We start from the raw sequence: 24,998 nt of genomic DNA on the forward strand, positions 1-24,998 counted from the left end.
AACAGTATTTTATGGTATTCCTTTTAAGGATAAGCGACAACAGTTCCAAAGCAAGTCCTTAACTTGCAAATTCATACCAGCAGTCACTGACAGAACTAGGATTTCTACTCATCTACACTCAGAGCCCAAAGACATGAGGGACCACCATGTACCATGCCCGCCCCTCAGATGAAGTCCCGTGACTGCATGCTTGTATCAGAGCAGGGCCCTGTGGTCCTTTAGCTCCCATGTCCTCAAGCCTGCCTTTTGTCTGTGGAAAAACTTTAGCCAATGAATAAGTTTAATGAGAGAACTGAGAAAATGTAGTAACAAAGGAAAACAGGCAAAAGAGGCCAAATAATAATAACGATAATAATAATAATGTGTTCTCACTAAGCGTAGTCAAGAGCTTTTAGCTCTGTCTCATAGGCTATAAATAATCTGAGGCATGCCCTGTGAGCTGTCTTATAGATACTGAAACCTCCCCACCAGGTGGAGAGATTAACTACATGATGACCAGGCTGTAGTCATGACCTAAGCTTCCACAGTTCTGAGAAGTGGCCTCAAGAACATGGGAACAAACCAACACTGAAACTGAAGATTGAAACTGTGCTTAAAATAATCAAGATGCTGCTGGTCAGACCACTGACGACCAACTTGAAGATGACCATCAGAGCTGACTGTGCTGTTTCTCCATGTAGCTCCCTCCCTCAGCCTATGACAGCTCTTGTCCACTGACCATCATTGGCTGGGAGGGGAGTCAGCCTTTGGACAGATGTCCACCCTCCCCATTGGATGCTGGCCTCAAAATCAAGCAAACTTTCCTTCTCACCAACCTGGCCTCTTTACTGACTTTAGAGTGAGGAGCAACTGGAACCTCGCTTTTGGTAACATGCTCTCACTGAGGCTGGATGCAGAAAGCAGTTTTCAAGGTGGGGTGAGTCATTAGCAAGCAGAGACATAGGTGGCCTTTCACGTGATACCAGGGTGACGGGTCATTTTGCATATATAATTAAGCTATTGGTCCATGGGTGTGGGAGAGAAGTAGGATTAATCAGAAGAATTATGTGACTAAGCTGGCTCCTGCTGAAAAAGTGTGTCAGACATCTAACAGGCAGTCCCATGTATATTTGGTTGTGTGAAAAGATCAAAAACACTGCAACAAACCTTCCACTGATGAAAAACATCTAATCTGCTTTTTCTCAAGAAAAAGCACTGCTGTCTCATATTCTGGATAACTGTGTCTTTCAGGATGGCTGGGGGAATTGGAGACATCTGTACCGTAATTATTAGCAAAATAGCCATTAATACCTAAGCAATTCAAACCCAGACTGACAATGCAGGAAACAGGAATGCACATACCTCTTTCCTGTTTTAAAATTTCATGTTTAGGAGTTTATTTATAGATTATACAACTTGTCAGAAAAACCCAGTGTGGTACTTATATGTTCAGTTCAGTCACTCAGTCGTGTCTGACTCTTTGTGACGCCATGAACTGCAGCATGCCAGGTCTCCCTATCCATCACCAACTCCCGGAGTCCACCCAAACCCATGTCCATTGAGTTGATGATGCCATCCAACCATCTCATCCTCTGTCGTCCCCTTCTCTTCCTGCCCTCAATCTTTCCCAGCATCAGGGTCTTCTTTTCCAATGAGTCCACCCTTCGCATCAGGTGGCCAAAGTATTGGAGTTTCAGCTTCAACATCAGTCCTTCCAATGAACACCCAGGACTGATCTTTAGGATAGACTGGTTGGATCTCCTTGCAATCCAAGGGACTCTCAAGAGTCTTCTCCAACACCACAGTTCAAAAGCATCAATTCTTCGGTGCTCAGCTTTCTTTATAGTCCAACTCTCACATCCATACATGACCACAGGAAAAACCACAGCCTTGACTAGACGGACCTTTGTTGGCAAAGTAATGTCTCTGCTTTTTAATATGCTGTCTAGGTTGGTCACGGAGAAGGCAATGGCACCCCACTCCAGTACTCTTGCCTGGAAACTCCCATGGATGGAGGAGCCTGGTGGGCTGCAGTCTATGGGGTCGCAAAGAGTTGGACATGACGGAGCAACTTCCCTTTCAATTTTCACTTTCATGCATTGGAGAAGGAAATGGCAACCCACTCCAGTGTTCTTGCCAAGAGAATCCAGGGACAGTGGAACCTGGCAGGCTGCTGTCTATAGGGTCGCACAGAGTCGGATACAACTGATGCGACTTAGCAGCAGCAGGTTGGTCCTAACTTTCCTTCCAAAGAGTAAGCATCTTTTAATTTCATTGCTGCAATCACCATCTGCAGTGATTTTGGCGCCCAGAAACATAAAGTCAGCCACTGTTTCCACTGTTTCTCCATCTATTTGCCATGAAGTGATTGGACCGGATGCCATGATCTTAGTTTTCTGAATGTTGAGCTTTAAGCCAACTTTTTCACTCTCCTCTTTCACTTTCATCAAGAGGCTTTTGAGTTCCTCTTCACTTTCTGCCATAAGGGTGGTGTCATCTGCATATCTGAGGTTACTGAGATTTCTCCCGGCAATCTTGATTCCAGCTTGTGCTTCCTCCAGCCCAGCGTTTCTCATGATGTACTCTGCATATAAGTTAAATAAGCAGGGTGACAATATACAGCCTTGACATCCTCGTTTTCCTATTTGGAACCAGTCTGTTGTTCCATGTTCAGTTCTAACTGTTGCTTCCTGACCGGCATACAGGTTTCTCAAGAGGCAGGTCAGGTGGCCTGGTATTCCTGTCTCTTTCAGAATTTTCCACAGTTTATTGTGATTCACACAGTCAAAGGCTTAGGCATAATCAATAAAGCAGAAATAGATGTTTTTCTGGAACTCTCTTGCTTTTTCAATGATCCAGCGAATGTTGGCAATTTGATCTCTGGTTCCTCTGCCTTTTCTAAATCCAGCTTGAAGATCTGGAAGTTCACGGTTCACATATTGCTGAAGCCTGGCTTGGAGAATTTTAAGCATTACTTTACTAGCGTGTGAGATGAGTGCAATTGTGCGGTAGTTTGAGCATTCTTTGTCATTGCCTTTCTTTGGGGTTGGAATGAAAACTGACCTTTTCCAGTCCTATGGCTACTGCTGAGTTTTCCATATTTGCTGGCATATTGAGTGCAGCACTTTCACAGCATCATCTTTCAGGATTTGAAATAGCCCCACTGGAATTCCATTACCTCTACTAGCTTTGTTCATAGTGATGCTTCCTAAGGCCCACCTGACTTCACATTCTAGGATGTCTGGCTCTAATCTGTAGAAAATTATTCTGTAGCATAACTGTATCTATTCTAAAAAGCTAGGGACAATCATACTATTTTGCATGTATTTAGGATTTCAGGCATAAAGTTCCTTTTTGCTTATTCAAGATGCTTTCTCAAGCCTAGTGCTAGGCAATATTAAACATTTTAAAGACAAGTAGTTTTAATTATAATATTCGATAAATCTTTTAAAAATTTAAACCTTTCTTGAAATAAATGCTTTCTTAGGCTCACAGATCACGATCATGAAGTCAGAAGATCCCTGTTCTTTTTTTCCCTGAATTACTGTCTTGTGTACTGGTTTCTCAGTGAGAGAACAGTGAAAAGAAGCATGCCGACCAGCAGCCTTCTCACACTATGGAACAGGGAAGCTGGGTAAATAAGTTAATAAAATGTACATATCCATTCATGAGTAAACTGTTTCTAATGAGGTTTGAAAGGAAAGTGGGAAGTATTTGAAATAACAATTTAAAAACCAGCTAGCATTTTGCTATTGTTATTTACAACATGCCAAGCCCTATACTAAATTTCTCGCCTGAGCTGTTTCAGTGAATTATCTGTAACCCTGTGTGCTTATTTCATTTTTAGAGATGCAGAAAGTGAGGTTCTTGGGGTTTCACTCAGTTCAGTAGCCTATACTATTATTTTCCTCGTAAGTTTGTGGCCCTCAAGATGCTGAGGCCCTGTCGGAAGCTCATGGGTCAACTGTAACTCCAATCCAGCCCCTGACATCTGACTCCAAACATGGAACTGACCCTGTCCAGATCTTGAGATACTCAGGGTAAGAAAACAGACCAGGCTTTGAGGATGGCTGAGCCAACATTGGTTAAAGTCAAAGGCCTCTGTTTGGTATAGCATGGGACAGAATTACAGCCTCTCTGCCCAGAGAGTTCATTGTTTAAAAAATAAAATTTAAAAACCTAGAACAAATAGAGCACCTCCATGACCCCTGTGAACTGCACCCCCCTTCCTTATGCCCCCACATGCTGGGGCCCCTTCAGGGGTCATGGAGCTGAATCTCATGTGTGCTTTCCCCAGTGGGGGCCCCTTTCCTTGCATGATCCTCCTTTACTCTGGTGCCCATATGCCCTCCCTATTAGCTGCTCTCAGCTGAGCAGGTAGACTCCCCCCAACCCCTTCCTCCTCCTGGCACAGACTCTTAAAGCAAGAGCTTTGAAAACTTAATTAAAATATATAACCTCCTTCCAGGGCAATGATTTCCACTTATGCTTCTGCTCACCCAGCATTCAGCTAACATTTATTTAGTGCATAAGTACTCAATTACTATGGACATTCTGGGACATTCCCTGAGTATCTAATCTGGCACTCTCATCACAGTGTGTACTTTTAGGACAATTGCAGGTGGGGAAAATCCAAGTTAATGAACTAAAATATAAGGAAATCATGAGGCAGATGAGGAAAGGCATGACAGAGAACTAAAATTTCACAAAGACTACATTTCTGAAGCAGGCCAGAATGGGATTTTAGTGTATATAACAATTAAAATTATGAATTATTTAAGGTAGATAACCTGGAAGTTCATAACTAAATGTGATTTTTATCATTTAGGTAATTTTCATAAACCTAAATCAATGTAAGGAATGATGACAAAAATTTATAAGATAATACTAAAATGAATCATAACCTGAAAAACACTTTAATAATTATTTAAAAAAAAACCACTACCATTATTGACTTCCAGTGATAGATTATTGAAGGTGGTATTATGAATAAAGAGGCTGGTGATTGAATTAGGGATGCTACATTTTGCACTTCATGTGACTACTATATCATCATTCTGCCAATTTAAAAGACGTGTATGGCCGAATTGACTTTTCAAATAACTTTCTGTTCTCAAAGTTATTCTACCAATGCTTTATTTAAATCTGTAAGCCACATTCAATTAAAGACACAGTTAGTTCAACAGAATAAGGCTCGTTTTTTACTTAGTCTAATTCTTTCCTAGGAATATATTAAAAAGTTGAATCTTGAGGAATTAAAAAACATCATCACTCACCATAGCCTATGGGCAGGGAGATCTTCCAGGTGCAGTCCAGGTTGTTGGGGTAGGTGCCGGGGAACCCGGGGCTCAAGACCACTCCCCCCATGCTGCTCAAGGTGCCCCCGCAGGTCGCTGTTAGAATGACAAGTGCAGTGAGTGCCCAGGGCCATGGTTTTCTAGGACAGTTCACTCCCCCCACCCCCATGTAAGTGTGCTACCCAGAAGCAAGCCTTCAGAAACGGATTTGCCCCGAGCTTCAGCACATACATAAACGGGGTGCCCTTTAGCTCCTGCTGGGTCTAGTTCTCCCTGCTGACCATTCACTGATTAAGAATAAAGGCAGGTCTCCTGGTCCACACAGGCTCTCAGTACAGCTTGGTCAAGCTTACACATTTTAGTCAGGATCCCATTGTCTTCCAGGTTCGGAGTGCTTGTACCGGTTACTACTTACTGATCATTAGCCATGTGCTTACCTATGGGCTGAGACAAACACAGTTCACTGCTTGATTCTCATCACAACCCTAAAGGGTAGGTATTATTATCATCCCACTTTATAGACAAGGAAACCAAGCATGAGGAGTTTAAGGAACTTGTCTAAGGGTACACACCTGGCAAACAGCACAACCAAAATTTTATTTCAGCTCTGTCTGGTTCTGGAATCCAAGTTTATTTGTTTGCTTTAAGATTTATTTTATTTATTTAATTTTTGATTGCACTGAGTCTTAGTTGTGGCATGTGGGCTTTCTCTAGCTGTAGCAAGGGGTGGGGGCTACTCTTCATTGCAGTGCATGGGCTTCTCACTGTGGTAGCTTCTCTTGTTGCAAAGCACAGGCCCTAGGGTGTGCAGGCTTCAGTAGGCACAGCTCTAGAGCGTGGGCTCAGGAGCTGTGGTGCACGGGATTAGTTGCCCTGCAGCCGGTGGGATCTTCCTGCAGCAGCAAATATACAAGCAACCTATGCAGCTCAATTCCAGAAAAATAAATGACCCAATCAAAAAATGGACCAAAGAACTAAATAGACATTTCTCCAAAGAAGACATATGGATGGCTAACAAACACATGAAAGGATTCTCAACATCACTCATTATTAGAGAAATGCAAATCAAGACCACAATGAGGTACCACTTCACCCCAGTCAGAATGGCTGTGATCCAAAAGTCTGCAAACAATAAATGCTGGAGAGGGTGTGGAGAAAAGGGAACCCTCTTACACTGTTGGTGGGAAGGCAAACTAGTACAGCCACTATGGAGAACAGTGTGGAGATTCCTTAAAAAATTGCAAATAGAACTGCCTTATGACCCAGCAATCCCACTGCTAGATTCCAAGTTTTAACCTGGATATGCTACCTTCAGAATTCTTCCCAGCTTTGTAATGCAGCTAACTGAGACCACTTTTTCTGCAAGAAATCTCACACTGTGAATATGGGTATGACTGTACATTCTCATCCCTGGACTTACCTTGGTTATTATGCACGTTTTACACTGTTAATGCTGAGGTTTGACAGTAAAGAAACATGACTGACTTTATAACGCACATGCCAAATAATATAGGTTGAAGCAGATAAAGTTCTAATACTTGGACTTGACCATTTCTGACCTAATAAAATGGTGATTTCTTGTATTTCAAACCAATCACCAAATGATGTTGTTTCTTTCATGGAAGCCACAGGAAAAGGCTCTACTCATGTTCTAACAATGCTCTTACTAGGCAAAATAATTTCAGGAGGCCGATTTCAGAGACCTTCAAGATTTTTTTTTTTTAAATGACAGAGGTAGAAAGACTTTATCTGTTTTGGGTAAATTTGATATGAGGAAAAACCTAAACATCTTATAAAAAGTCTAATGAATATGGTAATTGTTCAAGCTAGGGAACCCTAGTCTGGTGTCAATGGTGTGCAAGATAAAAATGTAAGTTTTTAAAAAAAATTTTAAAATGTATGTTTGTGGGTGAGTGAAAAATACCAATAAAGTGTTGAAATTAACTTTGTTTTTATCTAGAAAATAACTTGTCAGGTTAATTCTTTGGGGGAGACACCACGTGTTTGAGAAGAAAGGCTCTGGCCTGCTTTTACCCACAAGTCTGTGGGTGCTGTTGCAGACACTGGTGGGTCTGAGCAGCGAGCCTGCCTGCATTTGGCAGTGATGTTCCCTCAACACCCCCAGTACTCTTAGAACCTGAACTGAGGTTAAACATGCAGGTCCAAGCACAAACCACATCAATGATGGAAACACAAAAACAACTGTGAAATATGTGACATTTTTGCCATTTTGATTTTGAGCATGGTTTTTCCAAAAAGGGAAAAAAGATTGGAAATTATAAAATATGAAAACATCTGTGTATATCTTCATTGAGGACTGAGACAGTCTTGCAGGAGCAGCCGACCCAGTGCCTAAATGATGGAACTGATCGTCAAGAACGACATCTTTAAATCAGGACCATGATGTTCATCCCGGGAGAGAGAAAGGGCCTGATACGAGTGCAACTCCTGTAGGCACACAGTGACAACCTAATTCCTTGAGTCCTTAGTTACCATAGCATGTGATCGTGCCTTTGTTCATCTCAAAACACAAGAACCACTGGATGAGTGTACAAACACAACCCCAAAAGCTATGCATCAATCCTTTTTTCCTTTGTGATATTTTAAAAACCCCATCAATGGGCCGCTCTTATTTTATATTCGTCTAGTGATACCATCATGTTCCTTCAGCTCTACCCTCAAGTTTCAGTCTCCTCCCCAGGTTCACTGTCCACCAGCAGTTGGTGGCCTGACTTCCAGTGTCCTGTGGAGAAACTCCCTCTCTGCCAGATCCTTTCTTATTGTTAAATAGTGTATTCAAAGAGTTGCTGGTAAAATGCTATCGCTAAAGGACAAAGTGTTTATAAATGAGCAAGGGATCTTGAGTTTTAACTGGTTTTATGTGTCTTATTTTATGCAGATTCTTGATTTTCTGGTGAGAATATATGGAATTTTTGTTCCAGGGTATAGGCCATGCCCTGTCTGAGGGACCCCATGGTACAGGAAATGCCAACTCAGTGTAGGGCCCTGACCAACAACTTGGCCATCCTGGGACTTGTCATGATGCTTAAAATAGTTAATGTCGGGTAGGCTCTGAGCTTCCCAGGTGGTGCTAGTGGTAAAGAACCCACTTGCCAATGCAGCAAGCACAAGGAGGAGGGCACAGCAATCCACAGTATTCTCTTCTGGGAAATCCCATGGACAGAGGAGCCTGCTAGGCTACGTCCATGGGGCTGCAAAGAGTCGGACATGACTTAGTGACTAAACATGCAAAATAAAAAACAATTAATATAGGTAAGCTATTTGAATAAAATATCTCCTCACGTAACACAGAGTGCCAGGAATGGCACATCATTTGATGGAATATCCACTGTGAGTTGATTTCATTTCAAAGCTTAAAATATTTGAATCCCCAAGTCTAAGGGAAAGTTCTTCATTTAAAAATAAGTAGGGAGATGGATGTTCTATGCCTGAGTCCCAGTCCTGATGAGCCCCTCCACAAGAGTGGCTGCCTTTATATCAAATACTTTTTGATATAAAATACTGTCCTTCCAACTTCATACCACTTATTGGCACTTCTGAATTCTGTTTCTGGAGAAGTGATTTTCCTGAGGCTAATGGCATAAATAGAACCCTTCTCAGACTCTCAGACCAGATATGTTCATTCCTTCTCATGCATTGATCCGCTGGCTTCTGACATTCATGTGGTGTGTGTTTAGTGCCTGGAGCTAGCAATCTTGCATCTAATCCCCGTCGGTTGGTCCAGGGATGCTGGGCACCCACGTCCAGGGGGAGAAGATGTCCAATCTCAGTTACACCTCTACTGCATTATTAAGTTAACTTGTAACATATGTTTGAAAGGAATTTAAAAGTTCATCTTTGAAGCCCAAAAGGAGTTCAACAAGATCACCATTACATTATTGAGAATGGGCACAGCGAAACACAAGGGCAGAAGGTGTGTCCGTACCAATGCAGAGGGGAGACGGGTAGTTCCAACGCCGCACGGTCCCCGGCATACAGGAGATGTGGGAACGGCCCTGCTCAAGAAAAGATGAAACAAAACTCACTAGCTGAACATGGAGTACTGAAGGCTTCAGTGTTTGCAAGAATATCTGTATTCTCTTTGGTTTTCCCTTTTGATTTAATTACAAATATAAAAAATATCAAACCCGTGAAATCTATTCTACTAATGTGTATTAATGAATCTCATATTTGGAATCAAAATAGAAAAAAAAGTATCCATAATCACTGTACTTCTTGTCACTAAAATAAAAATCTTGTAATGTGCCTTTCAATGGTCTGTATTTCTGCCAAGATGCTTTCCTAATGCTGAACATGCTGAACTGAATTGACCAAAGTAAGTCTTTTTTAAAAAAAATTCATCAAATGTTATTCCTTTTGGTCAAATGATTAGGAAATATTAGGTGTTGAAGGGTGAAATGTTAGCGGTAAGTAATCTGCTTAGGCAAAGGTAACTTTCATGGGTGCCTATGGTTCACAAACAACTCACACAATCTTTATGCTTCAGCAAAAAATTGGGTCATTCCTCCTTTGTTGGAGAAAAAGGCAGACTTAATAGTCATTTTATTATCAGCCTCACAAGCTGTCAAATTAATGCTTCTGCAATGAAATTAATCCTCATTGCTCAGGATCTCTTTAGCCTTTAAATATATTAAGTTTTCAACCTTCTAAAAATGTGTCCTGTTCTTCCTCTTTAAAAAATCAAACAGCAGTGGGTTAAATTCTCAGTGCTTTGGGTTAAAATTTTTTTTTATGATGAAAGAGAAGGTAGTGAATGGGCATCTCTGTGTACAGACTATTCATGTTTACTTTCTCCTCATTGTGACTTGGTGGGCTTATGTGACACCTGTGCTAACCTTGTGAATTTCCATTTGCCAAACAGAATTGGCACAGAGGCAGATGACAAACACATCTGTAACTCATGTTAAATAATCCCAGCCATGTTGGGAACGCATCAAACAAGAATTTGCACTAAGGCTGTTATCAATGAGAAACCAATTCCCCAAGCTTAGGAAGATTTCACACTCGATTTGTCTGCCACAGAACTCACTGTACTCCTGTTTCCTAACATTCTTAAAAGCTGCTACAGTACCAAAAGAGCACATTTATACTTAAAGAAGACACTCAGGACAATGCTCTTCCTGCCAAATTTCATGCTCGGTGTCTTCTCACTCTCTGATCTTACATTATCTTTAACAAATTTATTCCAGAATTTTGGACAAACATAATGTATAAAAGCCTTTTGAGACATTTATGGAAGACTACCAATAAAATAGTTATATATTACCAACCTAGGGCACATTCTGTTATTGATTTCAACAAGGATATTTCATATTAGTGATTCCAGCTAAAATGTTTATACTGGATCCAAAACAAGACAGGAATTTGTATATTTATTTATTAGCCTAAATGGGAATTTTCTTTTTGTCATCTTGTAAAAGAAAAGCGAAACAGGTTTAGAGAAAAGGAAACCATTAATCCTGCAGATATCCAGGATTGATATTTGATGCATCCTGTCTCTGCAGTTTTAGCCTGAATCACACTAGGCAGATGCATTTATAGACATTTGCACATAAATCATACAAGGAACAGTGCTTTGCATGAATACTTTAATTTATGCACACTGCCAGTCCAAATATACTAGTGTGTTAGCAAAATTCCCAATTGTTGGCAATTTTTTGAAAAGTCTGGAATCCTTTTTAACTCATGTGAGTGAGAGAAAGTCACAGCTTGTAGACTCAATGCTTGACGCTGTTATGAAGGGAAAGGAAAAAATCTTAGTTTGCATTTGAAAACCTGAGCCAAGTGGCCTGCCTGGGCTCCACAGACATGTCCCTGCAGGCCTTTATCTTCAAGTAGCACATTAAACAATTCATTATAAGAAATGTCTTTACTAAATAACCCTTTCTAGTTTCTTCTCTGAGGGCTGGAGAAGTCTTCCTCGTAAAAGGATGCTGGCAGTAACTGCAAAGTGTCATCATAAAAGTGTAGAAAGAAGGTGAGCACAAGAAAGGAAGACCACGTGACAGCCCGTGGGATCTGGAGAAATGGAGGCAACATGGTATTTACATGGTTTACGTAAATTTATGAAGGCAAAAAAAAAAAAACAAAACAACCAACCAAAGGCATATTAATAAAAAGGCTTGTCAGTATAGAGTGAGGTGTTCCTCTAAATGAAACCCTTGGGCTGTGACTCTTATTTCTTTTTATCGTAACACATGAAATGGGAAATTACTATCTTAAACAATCAGTTACCACTGCCTTCATGTGCTTGGTTACAAACTTGCTTCCATGGCAGGCCTTTCAGCAAAGCTTTTTCAGTAACTGTCCTACTTTCCAAGTGTCTGCCCACCTTTCCCCAGAGCCAAAGTATTATTATAATACCCACCAAGATCTATACAGGCAGGTGGTAGGCTGTTTTGGTGAAGGTGTCTATGTATCTTGATATTTACTTAAAATAATAGCAATGCTGGCTTTCATTTACTGAAGTATCAGGCATTTTGCTGATATTTTCTCAGACTGAGAACCCAGGCTGACTTCTGCACATGGCCCCTGTGGATCTGCCGGCTCCTCTGCCGCTGATTCCCCCCGGGGACTGGCTCATCCCCCTCCCCATCAAAGATGAGCCCCCAGTGTCTGCATCATGAGGCTGTGTGAGACTAACGCAGGTTTGTACATGAAGCACTCAACAGGCAGGCCATCAGCTTCCCACGATTGCTGTTGCTGCTCTGACTTGTCTCAGTTCCGCAAAAGATTTACTCCAGCACACATGCAGAAATGGAATCACATACTACACTGTCATTTCACTGCTGTGTCACTGAGACTTCTTTCTGATGATTACTCAGGCTTTATTTAAGTCGGCTACAGAATATGACTAAAAATAATGCTCTTGAAATACTATCAGCTTCAGTGTTATAATAAGCAAACAGCAGAAAGTACTCTTTTACTTGAATTAACTGAAACACAGAAACATAAGTAGGCTTAAATATTTCTATCGGACTTTGGAAAAAATATACTTGTTTCAACTGCAGTGTCCACAGTTGGTAAGAATTATACATGAATTATGCTAAAGGACAGAGATAAACTATTTGGGGAATATACTTATTTGTGGTTAACTCAGAAAAATAAGTAACTGGAAAATGACTAATGTTGCTATACACTGATTTATAAAATATTTATTAAAACTTTAATATAAAAACCTTTTAATAGAAAAACCAATAAAAGATTATTAGAAATCTGCTTAATGTTTCTCGAAAATGGTTTCAGTCTATCACTTGAGCCCCATATTTACGTGACACACAAACGGACTCTTGATGATCTACTGAACTAAATCGTAAGAACAGCTTGCAATGTAGGGCCAGCACAAGACTCGGAGTCGGCCCAGTAATTGGGTCGCTGGGACGGTACTATTAACTAGCCCGTGTCATGCTTTGTCTCTTAGAATTTTATCTGTATAGTTCCTGGGAGACTGCACGTTTCATTTTGAAATAAAATTATTATGTAAAGAATATACTCAAACTTGAAAGGATCTTTTATCATTCAGAAGCTATTTCCACATCATCATTGAATTTATCTGTATGCACAGTTAATTCAAGAGCTCGGATTCACAAACTGAGTGAGAAACTAAGTTAGGTCTCTGCGTGCACATCTTGGGCTTTATCTTAAGGGAGCTGGCGGAGGGTCACCATGCTGAATCCATTATTAAGAACTTCAACAACCAAATGAAATACCTGCAGTGTGTACCCAGGCTCGCACTGGAAGGACAGCACATCATTCACCATGTATCGGTCTCCAGTTTTGATGCTGTTACTGGGAAGGGCTGGCTCTTGGCAAGCCGCGAGACCCACGGCTATGAAAATGCAAGACACACACTTATAAGCCATGTAGAATAAACAGTGTTCTTATTATTCAAATAGCAAAACAGTGTTTCTCTGTTACTCTTCTCCTGTAGAAATCAACAAAAATGTTAACTTTCTCTTGTTTATCAAGAAAACTTTAACTTCCAATCAGCTATGAGCTAAATCGTAAATATTGGTTTGTTCCATTTTTATCATGTATTGAATCTAGCATTTCTTCAAAGAATAAATTGCTTTCCTCCCACATTTAGCATAAAACACACCAGTTCTAATGCATACACATTTTAAAAGATCTTTAAAGAAACTGCTTCCTAGATGCAAACACCTATGATATGGCTCCTTTGCTTTTTGTTTTTCAAGCATACTTAGCAGTATTTTTGAAAAACTTTAACTGTGAATCTGGGAATTCTATCCTTCTGGAAAAATATGAGAACAAATATTTTATATTCAGTCTATCTCTTTCTCATTTAAAGACAACAACAACAACTTAGTGGGAACTTTCCTAAATGGAATTGCCTCTAGTTAAGGCACTAAAATGTTTTAATTGCATCATAAAATATTGGAATTCAGCTTAGAATATCAGACAAATTAACTCTAAGGGATATTTAACATTGATGCTTGCTGGAATCAAGATTGCTGGGAGAAATATCAATAACCTCAGATATGCAGAGGACCCAACCCTTATGTCAGAAAGTGAGGAATAACTAAAGAGCCTCTTGATGAAAGTGAAAGAGAAGAGTGAAAAAGGTGTTTAAAAACTCAATATTCAAAATAAAAGGAATCCAGATTGGAAAAGAAGTAAAACTCTCACTGTTTGCAGATGGCATGATCCTCTACATAGAAAACCCTAAAGACACCAAAAAATTATTAGCACTAATCAATGAATATAGCAGAGTCTCAGGATACAAAATTAGCACACATAAATCCCTTGCAGTCCTATACACTAACAATGAGAAAACAGAAGGATAAATTAGGAAAACAATTCCATACACCATTGTGATGAAAAGAATAAAGCACTTAGGGATAAGTCTACCTAAAGAAACAAAAGACCTATATATAGAAAACTATAAAACACTGATGAAAGAAATCAAAGAGGACACAAATAGATGGAGAAATATACCATGTTCATGGATCGGAAGAATCAATGAGTATACTACTCAAAGCAATCTATAGATTCAATGCAATCCTTATCAAGACACCAATGGTATTTTTCACAGAACTAGAATAAATAATTTCACAATTTGTATGGAAATACAAAAAACCTCAAATAGCCAAAGCAATCTTGAGAAAGAAGAATGGAACTGGAGGAATCACCCTGCCTGACTTCAGACTATACTACAAAGCTACAGTCATCGAGACATTAGGGTACTGGCACAAAGACAGAAATATAGATCAATGGAACAAATAGAAAGCCCAGAGATAAATTCATGCACCTATGGACACCTTATCTTTGACAAAGGAGGCAAGAATATACAATGGAGAAAAGACAATCTCTTTAACAAGTGGTGGTGGGAAAACTGGTCAACCACTTGTAAAAGAATGAGACTAGAACACTGTCTAACATCATACACAAAAATAAACTCAAAATGGATTAAAGATCTAAATGTAAGACCAGAAACTATAAAACTCCTAGAGGAAACCATAGGCAAAACACTCTAACATAAATCACATCAGGATCCTCTATGACCCACCTCCCAAGTGAAAGTGAAGTTGCTCAGTTGTGTCCGACTCTTTGCGACCCCATGTACTGTAGCCCACCAGGCTCCTCTGCCCATGGGATTCTCTAGGCAAGAATACTGGAGTGAGTTGCCATTTTCTTCTCCAGGGGATCTTCCCGACCCAGGGATCGAACCCAGGTCTCCCGCATTGCAGGCAGACGCTTTAACCTCTGAACCACCAATGACCCACCTCCCAGAGTAATGGAAATAAAAGCAAAACTAAACAAATGGGACCTAATTAAACTTGAAAGCTTTTGCAGAACAAAGGAAACTATAAGCAAGGTGAAAAGACAGCCTTCAGAATGGGAGAAACTGTGACTGCAGCCATGAAATTAAAAGACACTTACTCCTTGGAAGAAAAGTTATGACCAACCTAGATAGCATATTCAAAAGCAGAGACATTACTTTGCCAACAAAGGTCTGTCTAGTCAAGGCTATGGTTTTTCCAGTGGTCATGCATGGATGTGAGAGTTGGACTGTGAAGAAAGCTGAGCACCAAAGAATAGATGCTTTTGAACTGTGGTGTTGGAGAAGACTCTTGAGAGTCCCTTGGACTGCAAGGAGATCCAACCAGTCCATTCTAAAGGAGATCAGCCCCGGGATTTCTTTGGAGGGAATGATGTTGAAGCTGAAACTCCAGTACTTTGGCCACCTCATGTGAAGAGTTGACTCATTGGAAAAGACTCTGATGCTGGGAGGGATTGGGGGTAGGAGGAGAAGGGGATGACAGAGGATGAGATGGCTGGATAGCATCATGGACTCGATGGACGTGAGTCTGAGTGAACTCCGGGAGTTGGTGATGGACAGGGAGGCCTGGAGTGCTGCGACACATGGGGTTCCAAAGAGTCGGACACGACTGAGTGACTGAACTGAACTGAATAGCAAATGAAGCAGCTGACAAAGAATTGATATCAGAAATATACAAGCATTAGTATACTGTATTGGTGTTTTTCTTTCTGGCTTACTTCTCTCTGTACAATAGGCTTCAGTTTCATGTGGTGGATTCATGTTGATGTATGGCAAAACCAATACAATACTGTAAAGTAATTAACCTCCAATGAAAATAAATGAATTTATATTTAAAAAAGAGACAAATGGGATTACATCAAACTGAAAAACTTCTGTGTATCAAAAGAAACAATCAATAGGGCAAGGGTCAACCTATGCATTGAGAAAAAATGTTTGCAAACCATATATCTAACAATGATTGATATCCAGAGCATGCAAGGAACTTCTACAACTAAACAACAAAAAATTCTCATTTTAAAAAATGAACAAAAGACTTGAACAATTATCCAAAAATACAAGTGTGCATAACAAGCATATGAAAAGATGCTCAACATCAGTAATTATTGGAATAATGCAAACTTAAACCACAATGAGATATCATCTCACACTCATTAGGATGACTGTTAACAAAATAAAAGGAAAAAACAAGTGCTGGCAAGTTGTAAAGAAACTAGACCCCTTGTGTACTGTCAATGACAACAGAAAATGTTGTAGCAATTATTAAAAACAGTATGGAGGTTTCTCAGAAAACTGAAATATAATTAATGCATGGTCCAGCAACCCCACTTCTGGGTATATATCCAAAAGAGGTGAAATCAAGAGTACAGTGAGGCATTGTGTTTAAAAAGGCAGAGATAGTAAAACCTGAAGAAAATCATGGCTACAGTTCATGAGAATGTCAAGGTTTAGAGAAAGTAACATTTAAAAATGAAAAGATAAATAGATGCTCAAATTAGGATTTTTGAAACAATGTGTTCTTGCTGATTCCATAGCTGTTATGAAGTATTACATAATCCCATGGTGAAATGTAGTAAAAACCCTCCAGGAAAGGAAATTTTGCTTCATTTGCATTTATTACATGGCACATAAAGAATAGAAAACACTGATATAGGAAATTCAATAGTTTAGGCAGTGGGAAATAGCCCTGTCTCATTTCATCTTCCAAAACTGCTTTGTTTCTAGACACTTGAAACTTTTCTCATCACTCACTTCATCCACTTACGTGACTGGCGTCCACTCCCCTGAGTCTAATGCCTTGATCAAAAGTCTGATAGGACTAAGGCTCTCATAAATGATTAGCTGCTGGCTGGCTAAGTCACAGAGCCACTAGTCATTACTTATTCCATTTCTTCCTTAGTTACCATGAAAAATTTGCGAGACTGGCTGTAGAATAGAGAATTCTTTCAAGTTTTAACATCCAAAGGATGAATTTGATAGAATAATGTCATGAATTTTAAGCTAGTAAGGAGACCCTGAAACCAAAGTAATGGTTAGAAAAATGGAATACTCATAATTTTCAAGTGACCACAATTTATCAATAAAGTCATATTTTTTTGCATGTGTGACTCTTCTGCAGTATGTTCTCTGTAAGAACAAATACTCTCTACACTCACCCAGTATTAAGGCATAGAGAATCTAAATGTGTATAGATAAAACCACTTCAAAAACTGATTAATACTTTCATGTCATTTTACTATATTTGGACTCAGAAACCCACTGTGACTCAACAATTTTGCCTGTCCATAATATTCATAAACTCAGTTCACCTAAGCAATATAGTATTTAATAAAAGTGAACACACTCAGACAGTAAATGATCTATAAAATCATAATGAGGGTTGTGAGTTTGAGTTCACTCAGTCATGTCCAACTCTTTGTGACCTCATGGACTGCAGCACACCTGGAGATTCTCAAACTCATGTCCAACAAGTCAGTGATGCCTTCCAACCATCTCATCCTCTGTCATCCCCTTTTCCTCCTGCCTTCAATCTTTTCCAGCATAAGAGTCTTTTCCAATGAATCAGTTCTTTGCATCAGGTGGCCAAAGTATTGGAGTCTCAGCTTCAGCATCAGTTCTTCCAATGAATACTCAGGACTGATTTCCCTTAGGACTGACTGGCTTGATCTGCTTGCAGTCCAAAGGACTCTCAAGAGTCTTCTCCAATACCACAGTTCAAAAGCATCGATTCTTTGGCACTCAGCTATGTTTATGGTCTAACTCTCACATGCATACATGACCACTGGAAAAACCATAGCTTTGACTAGATGGACCTTTGTTGGCAAAGTAATGTCTCTGCTTTTTAATATGCTTTCTAGGTTGGTCATAGCTTTTTTTCCAGGGAACAAGTGTTTTTTCATTTCATGGCTTCAGTAACCATCTGCAGTGACTTTGGAGCCCAAGAAGGTAAAGTCTATCACTGTTTACACTGTTTCTCCATTTATTTGGCATGGTGTTATGGTAGCAGATGCCATGATCTTTGTTTTTTGAATGTTGAGTTTTAAGCTAGCTTTTTCACTCTCCTCTTTCACTTTCATCAAGAGGCTCTTCAGTTCTTCTTCACTTTCTGCCCTAAGGGTGGTGTCATCTGCGTATCTGAGGTTCTTGATATTTCTCCTGGCAATCTTGATTCCTGCTTATGCTTCATTCATCCAGCCCAGCATTTCACATGATGTACTCTGCATATAAGTTAAATAAGCAGGGTAACAATATACAGCCTTGATGTACTCCTTTCCTGATATTGAACTAGTCTGTTGTTCCATGTCCAGTTCTAACTGTTTCTTCTTGACCTGTGTACAGATTTCTCAGGAGGCAGGTAAGGTAGTCTGGTATTCCCATCTCATGAAGAACTTTCCACAGTTTGTTGTGATCTACACAGTCAAAGGCTTTGACGTAATCAATAAAGCAGAAGTTGATGTTTTTCTGGAACTTTTTCTATGATCCAACAGATGTTGGCAATTTGATCTCTGGTTCCTCTGCCTTTTCTAAATCCAGCTTGAATATCTGGAAGCTCATGGTTCACATACTGTTGAAGCCTGGCTTGGAGAATTTTGGAGGGTTGCTTCCTATTGTTAATCAAGCTCTTTGCCATTGTCATAAAAATGTAGTCACACAGTAGTCTTCAACTGCAAATATCTCAATCAGTTTTTTTCCCCCCATATGTTTGTGTGCAACCCCGTATTGCAATTATTGAGGATTATGAGGAATAATGGAGATGGAAATGGCAATCCATTCCAGTATTCTTGCCTGGGAAATCCAATGGACAGAGGAGCTTGGGGAGCTACAGTCCATGGGGTCACAAGTGTCAGACACGACTGAAGCAACTAAACCACCAAATTGAGAGGAAAAATCCTGCTATAAATGAGGTACATTTGCAAAAGACTCAGATAAGAAAATCAGCAATGCCAACAGCAAGTAATCCACAACTGAGCAAAAAGTACTTACAAAGGTCTACACGACCTTCATTTGCAAAGTTTATTAGCTCCACACTTTTAAATAGTCTTTACTCATAAAGTCACAAGATTCAATAAAAATCAAATGTTTTGAGCATTGATAAAAAATAACCATAAAAATCTATTTGCTTTCTCTATTTGTGGCTGCTAAGTCACTTCTGCTGCTGCTGCTGCTAAGCTGCTTCAGTCGTGTCTGACTCTGTGCGACCCCATAGACGGCAGCCCATCAGGCTCCCCCATCCCTGGGTTTCTCCAGGCAAGAACAGTGGTGTGGGTTGCCATTTCCTTCTCCAATGCATGAAAATAAAAAGTGAAAGTGAAGCCACTCAGTTGTGTCCAACTCTTCGTTACCCCATAGACTGCAGCCTACCAGGCTCCTGCAACCATGGGATTTTCCAGGCAAGAATACTGGAGTGGGGTGCCATTGCCTTCTCTTGCTTTCTCTATTACTCCTCACTTGAAAATAACTGGATGTACTTTCAGAAATCTGACTATGAGTGGGATGGATGGACCCCATGGAGAAGTCAGTATTTTGAGTCACCACATCTTCGCAAAAAGTACTCAGATCAAATACACTTTCAAGGCCAGACCCGAGGGCCTTATTTTGAGCTTGACCCAACTCTACATCCATCAGCATTGCTGACTCCTCTGAGCCAGAGAACTAAACTGATGACTCCTGTGACAATCACTTCTCCTGTGGGGATGCCAATTCTCCTGTTCCTGTCCAAGTGCATCTCTACTCAACAACCTAGTTGATCTGTTTGAAAAATAAGTCAGATGATGTCACTTCCCTGACAGAAACAATTCAGTGTCTTCCAATTGTTTTCACAACAAAATCCTGGGCTGTGAGGTGGGGAACACTCTTCAACCGGTTCCCTCTTTCACTCTTGTTACCTGCCTCCTCTTCGACTGTTCCCAAGGCTCCCTCTGCAGTTGACATTTCTTCAGGAGCATAACAAGTGCTTTCCACCTGGGGTGCCACTGATAGTTTCCTCTGGCTGCAATATGTTTCTGTAAGTTTTTTTGTGACTGAATGTTGGGTATTGTCTCATTCTTCCTTCAATAAATATTTTCGGTCTAAGAGCATTGCAGTTACTTTGTACCTAAGAACTCTGTTCGTGTCAAGGTTCTGAACACAATCTACAACCATCACAGTACTTTCTTGTATATCATGCTCCCATAACTAAAATGTACATTCTGCATGAGCTGAGACCATACCTGGTTGCCCCATGACACCATCTACAGAGGTTGGAGGACAGAGCAGGTATACAGGAGATGCTCCAACAATTGGGGATGAATGCAGTGACACTCACCATTTATTTTAGGGAGACAAGAATAGGGAAGGCAGAAAATTATCATCAAAAGGAGATGAAATCACAGCAAATGTGGACACTCTATGTAAACCATTCAAAACAGAAAACACTCAAACACAAACATAATCTCAAATGAGACACAACTGGGGGTATGCACCAAATGACAACTTGAGTTCCAAAATCACTGTGGACACTGACAGCAGCCATGAAATTAAAAGATGCTTGCTCCGTGGAAGGAAAGTTACGAGAAACATACATAGCACATTAAAAAGCAGAGACATCACTTTGTTAACAGTCCATGTAGTCAAAGCTGTAGTTTTTCCAGTAGTCATGCATAGATCTGAAAGTTGGACCATAAAGAAGGCTGAGTGTTGAAGAATTGATGCTTTATAACTGTGGTTCTGAGCAGAAGACTCTTGAGAGACCCTTGGACTGCAAGGAGATCAAACCAGTCAATCTTAAAGGAAATCAATCCTGAATAGTCATTGGAAGGAGTGATGCTGAAGCTGACACTCCAACACTTCGGCCACCTTATGCAAAGAGCTGACTCAATGGAAAGGATCCTGATGTTGGGAAAGATTGAGGGCAGGAGGAGAAGGGCATGACAGAGGATAAGATAGTTATATAGCCTCACTGTTCAATGGACCTCAGTTTGAGCAAACCCTAGGAAATAGTGAAGGACAAGGAAACCTGGCATTCTGCAGTCTATGGGGTTGTGAAGAGTCAGACATGACTTAGAGACTGAATAACAATAACAATTTGAAACCAAACTCCTTTTCATGTGGGCAACACTCTGAGTCACGGTCTGAACAAGTAGCAGCAGAATTTGTCTAATGATTGATGATTCTCTCAACAGAAACCAGAGACTAGCTGATAAATAGAGTTAATGATGAGACCCACCTCTGAAATCAGTGTGGGGACAGTAGGTGGTGGTCAGTAGAACTTAAGATTAAGCTTCAGTTTTGTACATTCTACCCTTTCCTTCCCAAATCTGTTAATGCCTGAAATTCCAAAGACATATCCAAGGACAACTGGAAAACTGAATTTCGATCCCTTTATTTTAGAAGACATTTAACTAAATACCCCAGGGATTAAGTAATTAAATCACATCTTTCACTTAAATGTGATGCTTGGTAGAATGCCAAAATATCACTGTTAGTAGGAAAGTTTTAATCAGTTACCAGATTTTTGTGTGTGTTACTTTCAACCTCAAATAAAGTTAGGATTCTCCTGTCACCCAACAAAGGTCTGTTACTATTGAATGCCTAAAATAGTCTTGTAAGAGAGACCTCATGTTATCAGAAGGGGCTCTGGAGCTGTCTGGAGTGTTAGAAGTCAGGATATGCAAGACTTTAAACTTGCCCGTGGTTCTTGGTGCAGGGACCATGGTAGGAGATAAAGAAGACATGAATTGTCAGTTGGTGCTAATGATATCCATTTTAATAGGAGGTGGGAGTTGAGAGGGTGTCAGAATATATAGATCAACAAATGATTGACATACAGTTAAATACAAACATGGGCTTAAACTGATATGATTAAGAAGATCAACTTATTACACGACTGAATGGGCATGGCTTACTGGACACCCACTCTGGTGGAGGGACAGAGCTGTCACCTCTGGGTGCACAGAATGAAATGCTCATAGATGCACCCTGGGACATATGAGGTGTCATCTTGTGCAATGTGTCATTGGACTGTGATGTTTATTTACACTCACCAAGTTGAGAAACCTTATTAGTATTTTTAACGTAGTATTTAGAAGTGCCATTAAAATATGTATTATTATAATCAGCTAAACCCCAAAACAAAATTTTTTGTGTTTAAACAAATTTTTAAATGTATTAATATTAACAATTTGCATGTATATGTGAGGGTTATTGTAATCATAAAGGGCTACTTCAAGCTGTCAATATTCAACTATTCATCTTGCTAAAAATGTGAAGTCCTCTTCATTTCTAAAACTTCAGGCATTTTCCAGAAATTTTAATCATTAGATGTTTCCTTTTGAGCGCCGGTTCTGAAATGAGTTCACAAAGGAAGTGAGTGCACCGCTTACTTGGTCACTACAAACAGGAGGAAAGTATTTTAAAAGAACACGCATTATAAACACAGCTTTAGTGATGCTATGTTGTTGACCCAGAAATCAACGCAGTCTACTATATGACAGCCCACTCCAGTATTCTTGCCTGGAGGGTCCCATGGGCAGAAAAGTCTGGTGGGTGACAGTCCACAAGGTTGCAAAGAGTCGGACATGATTGAAGTGACTTAGCAAACACAGCACGGCATACTATGTTCTCACCATTATATCAAAAGTTGATACCTAATTGTCATGTAAAGTTCACTCCTGAATTTTATGGAAAATCTTTTTTTGAAGACAACTTCAGTTGTAAACTATAAGTGCTTTATAGAATATGCAACAAAGAAGGCACTTCTCTCTTTTAATTACTGTTTCTTTTTTAAATGATAATTAAATTCTATTTCTGCTTTTGCTTTTATTGCCATAAATCTGAAGCTAAATTTAGTGCCTAACAATAGCAATTACTTTAATCTCACTGGCTAATATATTTATGTATTTCTCTTTAGTTTGGTTGTCTTTTAAAATTTTTTTCTTTTAATAATTTCTTTGTTGTACATTACATATTTTTATCTTAAGTATTCTAAAGAACAGACAGATTATCTTTTTATAAAAATCTTGACAGTCTTATTTTTTATTCATCTAGGTATGTACACTTTGAGTGAGATGTTATAAAATCATGATCAGTTCAGTTCAGTTCAGTCACTCAGTCGTGTCCGACTCTTTCCAACCCCATGAATCGCAGCACGCCAGGCTTCCCTGTCTATCACCAACTCCCGGAGTTCACTCAGACTCGCTTCCATCGAGTCAGTGATGCCATCCAGCCATCTCATCCTCTGTCGTCCTCTTCTCCTCCTGCCCCCAATCCCTCCCAGCATCAAAGTCATGATATATAATATTAATTTTCACTATACACATAACTACTAAGTATCTAAATACACATGAGAAGGACTTAATCATGCATAGTACATTTTGAACTTGTACCTCAAAGAGTACTATGTTACAGTTAGTTCTAGGTCAATTTTTACTTGAGAAAAATTTGTCTGAACTAATATGATAGTAAAATATTTTATATTTATTTTATAATCATCATTTTAACTAATAACCATTAATACTGTTAACTTGCAAGCATGCCAAAATGTGAAAAAAATCTCCATTTGACTCTACCTCGTTAAGGATAAGCACTCATTTCAAACAAAGGAGTCGTTATACTTACTCTTCTCTGAATTTTTGTTTTTTCATAATAACTACAAATCACTAATTCCAAACTCCCATCTTTTTTCAGAATAAGTGCACTACTACAATACTACTGTCTCTTTTTCTCTATCACATGAGGCTGTCATGGCCACAGCTTAGCTGTTCCAGGGTCTGACCCATCTGTATACTGTCCTGTATCAAAGGGCCTTAGTCTGAGACATGGGAGATTAGCTTCCACATCGGAACACGTCCTCTGTTGCGCTACTGTTTAGAGAAGAATAGCTAAGTTTTCGGCTCTGTAGGACATTTGAAATTCACACTGCACAGTAGCTTCTCTATTTCACTTGCCTTCCAGGGGTCAAATGTCATATCTCATAGACTCCAAAAGTATTTTGTTAACTCCAATGGGTTTCCCAATAATGAACATGAGAGGAAGAAGGTCTTTTGAGAAAGCTAGTACATAAAGAAAAGAAATTATTATGAAAATAATTCATAAATAGAATTATTTTGGTGCTGTTTAGACTCAGCACCACATATTAGCACTAAATAGGCTTGAATAATTGCAGTGGCCCCTCACTGGAGGTCAAATACCCTCATTGGGTTTATGACATTAACTTGGCATAGGTGCCACTAGAAGAAGTCTTATATGGTTCCCTGTGGACCCAGAAATTATCTTCCAACTTAGCAAGATAGAGTGGTGAGTAAGCTCAGTCACAGTACTGGGTCTAATTTAATAAACAAGGTGTTAGTAATGTGAAGCATGATCATTCAACAAGCACTGCCATACGCACAAATCAGGATAAACAGTTTCTAATTCAAGCAATCTTCAATGGATAGTAATTCTCAACTAGATGAACTTATTCTAATAATATATTTATAATGTAAATATATATTAAATTTAATTCTATATCATTTATCAGTAAATATCTCTGTACTTTTTCACAGCTATGAAGAAACCTATTTTACTAACTTAAAGTTATGTGTATTATATGCTTAGTTTCTGAGACTGTAGGAGTGTGTGTGTGTCTTTATATGCCATTTGGCTCAGTTCAGTTCAGTCGCTCAGTCGTGTCCGACTCTTTGCGACCCCATGGACCACAGCACGCCAGGCCTCCTCTCCATCACCAACTCCCGGAGTTTACCCAAATCTTGTCCACTGAGTCGGTCATGCCATCCAACCATCTCATCCTCTGTCGTCTCCTTCTCTTCCTGCCTTCAATCTTTCCCAGCATCAGGGTCTTTGCAAATGAGTCAGCTCTTCACATCAGGTAGCCAAAGTATTGGAGTTTCAGCTTCAACATCAGTCCTTTCAATGAACACTTAGCA

The 24,998-nt window shown here is 39.7% G+C and overlaps 1 protein-coding gene across 1 annotated transcript in view; it reads right to left on the reverse strand.

Moving 5' to 3' along the window:
- The window catches only part of CSMD1 (CUB and Sushi multiple domains 1), a 1,658,099-nt gene that overhangs the window by 187,799 nt on the left and 1,445,302 nt on the right, over positions 1-24,998 (reverse strand). Inside the window, exons 38-40 of the mRNA XM_052661250.1 lie at positions 13,007-13,125; positions 9,223-9,292; positions 5,256-5,372 (exon numbers count right to left, since the gene is read on the reverse strand). Coding sequence (XP_052517210.1) covers positions 5,256-5,372; positions 9,223-9,292; positions 13,007-13,125 — 306 coding nt within the window. The remainder of the gene's footprint in view (positions 1-5,255; positions 5,373-9,222; positions 9,293-13,006; positions 13,126-24,998) is intronic.

This window comes from Budorcas taxicolor, chromosome 24 (assembly GCF_023091745.1).
Source record: "Budorcas taxicolor isolate Tak-1 chromosome 24, Takin1.1, whole genome shotgun sequence".
Taxonomy (NCBI): domain Eukaryota; kingdom Metazoa; phylum Chordata; class Mammalia; order Artiodactyla; family Bovidae; genus Budorcas; species Budorcas taxicolor.